The following is a 6,476-nucleotide window of genomic DNA, read 5'->3' as shown; positions in this document are numbered from 1 at the left end:
GTAACCAGTGATTGTAAATAATGTGGTGTAATGTTGTATTATGAACTTCGATGAAATAGCTGTCCTCCGTTCTTTAGGTAATATGTTTAGGTGTTATATGTGTTTGCTCTTGTACTTGATGTGTCGATAGAAGGTTGGTAACTTGTTTGCCTAAACCCAAAAATAGGCCATGTTCTTATTTAGTGAACCTAGACCCAAATTTGAATTTTTCATTATCCCTCCATTACCAAACTCATGCGAATGGATGTTTGAATAATTTCTTTACCCAACGCAAGATGTGCATAAGCTTAAAGCTAGGATCTCGAGTCCGTGTTCTCGCTATCTAATCTATGACGTTTTAGTTGTCATATTTCCATCTTAGACCATGCCCTTGTGATGAGGACATCCTCCACTATTACCCGTTGGCAAAGACGCAATTGGCCCAGTTGGCCCAATTGTAGTCGGACGGCGACCGTGTGAGCCTCAGAATTATCCCACCTCGCTTAACTTGGGAGGAGGAAGCCACTTTAAAAGGGAGAGCCACCCTTCCCCCATTGGACTAGTCTTTTGGGGCGATTGGGCCTTTCCTGAGTTGGGTGTGCTTAATGAACTGTTGGGCTCCGGGCAACCCTAATTTGTTGGGCCTCGGCCAACCCCACCTGGGCTGGGTGTATCATCTGGTATCAGAGCTAGGGCCCATTTTAAGAAGGTGGGAATGATGAGGACATCCTCCACTATTACCCGTTGGCAAAGACGCAATTGGCCCAGTTGGCCCAATTGTAGTCAGACGGTGACCGTGTGAGCCTCAGAATTATCCCACCTCGCTTAACTTGGGAGGAAGAAGCCACTTTAAAAGGGAGAGCCACCCTTCCTCCATTGGACTAGTATTTTGGGGCGATTGGGTCTTTCCTTGAGTAGGGTGTGCTTAATGAACTATTGGGCTCCGGGCAACCCTAATTTGTTGGGCCTCGGCCAAGCCCACCTGGGCTGGGTGTATCATCTAGTATCAGAGCTAGAGCCCATTTTAAGAAGGTGGGAATGATGAGGACATCCTCCACTATTACCCATTGGCAAAGACGCAATTGGCCCAGTTGGCCCAATTGTAGTCGGACGGCGACCGTGTGAGCCTCAGAATTATCCCACCTCGCTTAACTTGGGAGGAGGAAGCCACTTTAAAAGGGAGAGCCATCCTTCCCCCATTGGACTAGTCTTTTGGGGCGATTGGGTCTTTCCCTGAGTAGGGTGTGCTTAATGAACTGTTGGGCTCCGAGCAACCCTAATTTGTTGGGCCTCGGCCAACCCCACCTGGGCTGGGTGTATCATATGATATCAGAGCTGGGGCCCATTTTAAGAAGGTGGGAATGATGAGGACATCCTCCACTATTACCCGTTGGCAAAGACGCAATTGGCCCAGTTGGCCCAATTGTAGTCGGACGGCGACCGTGTGAGCCTCAGATATCCCACCTCGCTTAACTTGGGAGGAGGAAGCCACTTTAAAAGGGAGAGCCACCCTTCCCCCATTGGACTAGTCTTTTGGGGCGATTGGGCCTTTCCCTGTGTTGGGTGTGCTTAATGAACTGTTGGGCTCCGGGCAACCCTAATTTGTTGGGCCTCGACCAACCCCACCTGGGCTGGGTGTATCACCTTGTTCGATTGGCACAAGCTGATGTCCCTTATCCAGTTTGCCTATTTTTAAGGATCGCCATGTTGCTTTATCAAGCTAACCCAGGAAAGACATGTCCGATCATTTTCTTGAGTTTGATGCCTTTGGTTTCCTCATATCTATCGAAGGCATACCAACTTAATCTTGTGATTGTTTTCCCTCCGTATCTAATAGATATTAATCCTTGACTTGTAATTGTTGCGATGGCATAGAAATATGCTTGGGGCTGAAGTAACAGTCTCCCATCATATTCTTTTCATCAAGTTTAGGTTATGGCCATGTCTTGTTCATTTCATCGGGCCATCATCTATTAGCTCTCTACTTGTAACCATTCTTATATGTGGAGTATCTCTTTGTATATTGTCACCCTTGCCCAATCCATTGGTGTCGCGTGAGATTTCTTATTGGTTACGTCTAGTAATGGTGTTATGACTAAAACCGATGGTGTCGTGATGAAACCGAGGGCCTCCTATGAATGTACACACATGGTTGCGCTACTTGGCACGCGCTGTTATCACGATTAGTAGTTGTAATCCATTATGAGATTGTATCAATGTGTTATCTTGGCACAATCTAGTTTTACCACGTGAGATTCTTTATTGGTGCCAGTTCGGTGATGGTGTCATGATTAAGGACTTATGGTGCCGCAGCGAAACTGAGAGCCCCTTGTGAATGTACACGCAAGGTTATGCTGCTTGGCGCATGCTGGTATCGAGGTCTCTAGTCATGATCCATTATAGAACTACACTGATATGTGATCTTTCATAGACTCCTCCCTTGAAACAATTTTTGTGTTGTTTGCTGAAACAATCAAACAACCTATGCCATCACTGTTGGATCAAAAGAGTATATAACTCTGATGTATTCCTTAAGTAAATTTCTTACCAATTCAGAAGTCTTCATCGAAAATCGGAACCTATTTGTGTCTAATCGTGTGATAATAATCACTCCTCTCTTGTGTGGTCTCTTTTCCCTTGACTTTGGTAGTGACTGTACGTATCTTAGTTCCCTTTGCATCCTTTGTTGTAAAGGTGAAGCCTTGGAACTTTTTAGTGTTGTGAGGCAGCTAATTAGTTCTCAAATGGATATTGACTTTTCCTGCTGCTGAGATTGCATGAGTTTGTTCATTCGCTCTCTTATTTAATCTATGTATTCCCGAACCAAGTCATTTCATTTCACATTAAGAAACGGACGGACAACCTGACCGAATGGATTTCTATTCAAATACATGGTCTCTTGTTAACAAAAGTGAACTCAACCATTGGATTGCCGATGGATAATAAGATGACTTGCTCAATGTCAAAAGTAGTTCAACAAGTTGGTTTTACTAACTTGTAACTGCCCAATGAACAAACGTTGAGTTTAGCGATCGTTTTATCGAGTTGTCTGAACTCACTTTAGTTCAACCCATCCTAAGCAAGTACTTTCAAGAATCTAGATTAAGTCGGCCAGTAACCACCTAATCATCGCTCTAGTCATGCCTCGATCGTATCACATGTGATTTTCTAACATGCGTGATCAATTCGAGCCGTGCTAAGTATTTGATGAAATGGGTTGGTCACGAAGTCAACATCAATGGATCTCTTCATTGATATTTTCTCGAACCTCTATTATCTTTCGTGGACTTGAATTCTCTAGTTAGCCACATGTTAACCGCGACAGTAGTCGACATCCACACCCGTCTCACATGCTATGAACTTACCGTGACCACTTGTTGGTAAACCTCCTTCTGTGTGTTTTGCCCAAGGGGTTGCAACTAAATCTGTTTGGGTAAAGTCGCATATCTACCGCTCGCCCAACTGACTCAGATAGTACGGTGTCATCAGAAAAAGCAAACTGCACACATGGAACCTTATGTGTTCCTCTGGCAGGCATCGTCTCTATTGGTGGACATTTCTAAATTAGCTTACGGCGGTACATGATATATCCACTAGAGAAACAACATCCTAAGACACTCGCCTTCGCTCAGGACTGCCTTATGATTATCGCTGGTATGGACTGGAGTTACATTATTCTTTACTCTTAAAAAGTCTTTCGTTCTGAATACCGGGACGAGATTCTTTTAAGGGGGGAGGGTTGTAACACCCAGGTGTTTTTTTTCTCGTGCGACGACGAGTACAGACTTAAGCACAGGATATCGGTGTATGTACAAGCCACTAAGTTCTAATTATCTGGTCTATCATGATTTTGATATCGTGTATGTTTCCATCTGTCTAAATTGTCCTAATTTATTTTGCAAAATGTCAAGTCTTGTGTCTGTTTAAAATTTATTGATTAAGCGTGCACGAATTTGGAAGTTTAGTTTAGTCCTCCAATTTCATCCCAAACAAATTAAACAGAACTCGACAACTAAGGTTTTTCGGTGTAAAATAATTCAGTCTCCACTCGTCAACCGATAAGTCACGTCCAAGGAATTATAATTGAGATTTGATTCTCCACGTAAATTATCTGTGGCCGTGGAATCAGGTGTTGAGACTGCGGATGAAATTATTTGATTTCAAATCAAATCGAACACAATCTAAAATACCGTTGTTAACATCGTTCTGGTTTGTTCTAATTGTATCTCGCCCAGTTCCAAACTTCGGATATAATTAACGGGTGAAAATTCATCTAACTTCGAAGTATTCACCAAATAAAATTCTGCCCAAATATTATTGTTGATCTCGTCTTAGTTTAACCATTTTATATATATTTTAGACCCTAAGCTCACAAGCCTAAAATATCTATATTTTGGTTTTGTTAAAAAAAAGAGAGAAGAAAAATAAAAAAACTCTACGTATCCATCTCCCTTCTCGTGTACATGCTTTTCTTTGGAGATTTTTTTCCCACCGCCGTTGCTCACTTCACAAATATCCCACCACCGCGTACGGCCAATGCCTTCATCCCTTCTTCGCCTGATATTCCTAGAGGCCGCCGCCTCCAAGCTTCTTTCTCCCACGCGTGCCGGCGCTCTCCTCTCCAGTCGTGCTCCTCTGCTTGCCCAGCGCCCCTTAGCCCTCGGCCATGGAGCCCGCCGGTGGCCGTGCTCAGCTCCAGCTGGATGCCCAGCGCTCACCCCTGCTCCTTCTATACGCCTAGTTCCTGCTCCCAGCACCCCTCAGCTCGCTCCCTCTCTGTTCGCTGCGTCCAGCTCAGATCTCGCCTGCTCCAGCTCGCCGCGCCCATGGCCGAGCTCGCCCCTGCGCGCGCGTTCTCCTGTGTCCAGCCCTAGCGCGCGAAGCTCTCTGCTCGCCGGTTGCTCCTCCCTGCGTTGGCCTCCCCTGCAAGCATCTTGCGAAGCTCCCTGCTCCTCTCTTCCGGTGTTATGCTGGCCGGCTTCCAATCTCCCATGGCGCGTTCCTGCTCGGCGCCCAGCTCCCTCGCTCCTGCTGCTCGCCGTGGCCGGCTCCCTGCTGCGCTCACCCAGGTCGCCGCCGTCGAGCCATCGAATCCCGCCCACCCTTTGCCAGCCGCTGTTCTCTGGTCCGTGTGCTGGTCGGCATCGTGGAGTTTTGTTTGGTCGGCTTGTCGTTGACTTCACAGGCGTCGTCGAACCATCAAACCCCTTCCTCATTTGCATCGGGTCTCCGAGCTGGTTGTCGACGATTGCTTTCGCTTCAGTGCCACATGCGATCATCCTTGCTTGCTGGCCGTGCACTTCACCCGCTGTTCCATTCTGTTTGTTGCTGTTGCTTATCCGCGTCAAGATTTCACTTGCCATGATTCAGCTCGATGGTTCGTCGTTGTTCATCTCCATGTCGGGTCTACAACCTTATTGTAGATCCATCTTAGGTGCTTGTCGTTATTCCATCGCCTCGCTTCGATGCTAGTTCCTTCGTGACATCTCCGACTTGTGTTCGCGCCAACAAAAGGATCCCAAGAGAATGTGGAGAAGCAAGCCCCTGGTCGATGCCCCCAAGTGCTCGACGAAAGGCCTAGACAAGGATCATCGTCATTTCTGCGAAGTTCTAGTAATATGGAGAGATTCCAAGAGTTGCGGATTCAGGAGAAAGTGAAGCTTAGTTCAATACTTGTCAGGTGTTTGAGCGAAGACTTCAATCGGAGACTGACGTCATTCTCGCAAATATTAGTCAAGTTAATTATGGTGAGCTGATTCACTATTTTTACTATTGATTTTATGATCGGGAAATAAGACACTTAGTTTGCGTATGAAGTTTAAGTTAGAAATACCAGTGATGCGCGATGTGCTTCGATGAGTTTAGTTGCCGAGTATATTCGAACCAGTTTTATTTTGCAGAGTGTAGTATTTCGGTGACGCGTAGGTTAAGCAATTATCGATAAGTCTATCGATGCTAATTGTGTTCAGTGTGCGTAAGATGAAATCGATGTCCCGCGCTAGTAGTTAGTATCATCTATGTTTGTGATCGATAATGTTGGAGTTGTATATTGATTAGTTAGATTGATAGCTATGAATAAATAGTTGCTATCTTATTTTTGGGTGTCCAAATTAATTGAAGGCGAACAACATTATTTGGTCCGCTTTAGTTGAAATCTAAAAAAAGACTACTCAGCGGACATGGTTCTTTAGTATTTTAATCCTTAGGATTTAAGTAGTGCGCAAAATTCATTAATATTCTTCTTTACTCTAAATTATTGGTATTCAAAAATAGTGAATAAAAATGCGACGAGTAATTTGATATTGGGTGTTTGATAAAAGACTTGTGCTTAGCTTATTATTACTTGATGTTTGAAGTAGATGCGATTACGCTAGAAAAGTGTGATAATTGGGTGTAGTCGTATATCGGTAACTAGTGTTTCCGTATGAAATGGTACAACGCCTCGCCGCTAGGTGTTTAATTCGCTGTTGTGTAGCAATAATTAGTCTTGTACTATT

The 6,476-nt window shown here is 44.8% G+C and overlaps 1 protein-coding gene across 1 annotated transcript; it reads right to left on the bottom strand.

Moving 5' to 3' along the window:
• Positions 1–4,540: 4,540 nt before the first annotated feature.
• LOC100384110 (uncharacterized) lies at positions 4,541–5,842 on the bottom strand. The gene is given in 1 exon segment (NM_001176699.1): positions 4,541–5,842. A coding segment is annotated over 1 exon segment (603 nt). The 5' UTR covers positions 5,343–5,842; the 3' UTR covers positions 4,541–4,739.
• Positions 5,843–6,476: the final 634 nt, after the last annotated feature.

Source organism: Zea mays, chromosome 2 (genome assembly GCF_902167145.1).
Source record: "Zea mays cultivar B73 chromosome 2, Zm-B73-REFERENCE-NAM-5.0, whole genome shotgun sequence".
NCBI classification, from domain to species: Eukaryota; Viridiplantae; Streptophyta; class Magnoliopsida; order Poales; family Poaceae; genus Zea; species Zea mays.
The sequence above is the reverse complement of the archived record's forward strand: the minus strand, read 5'-3'. Positions and strand labels throughout refer to the sequence as shown.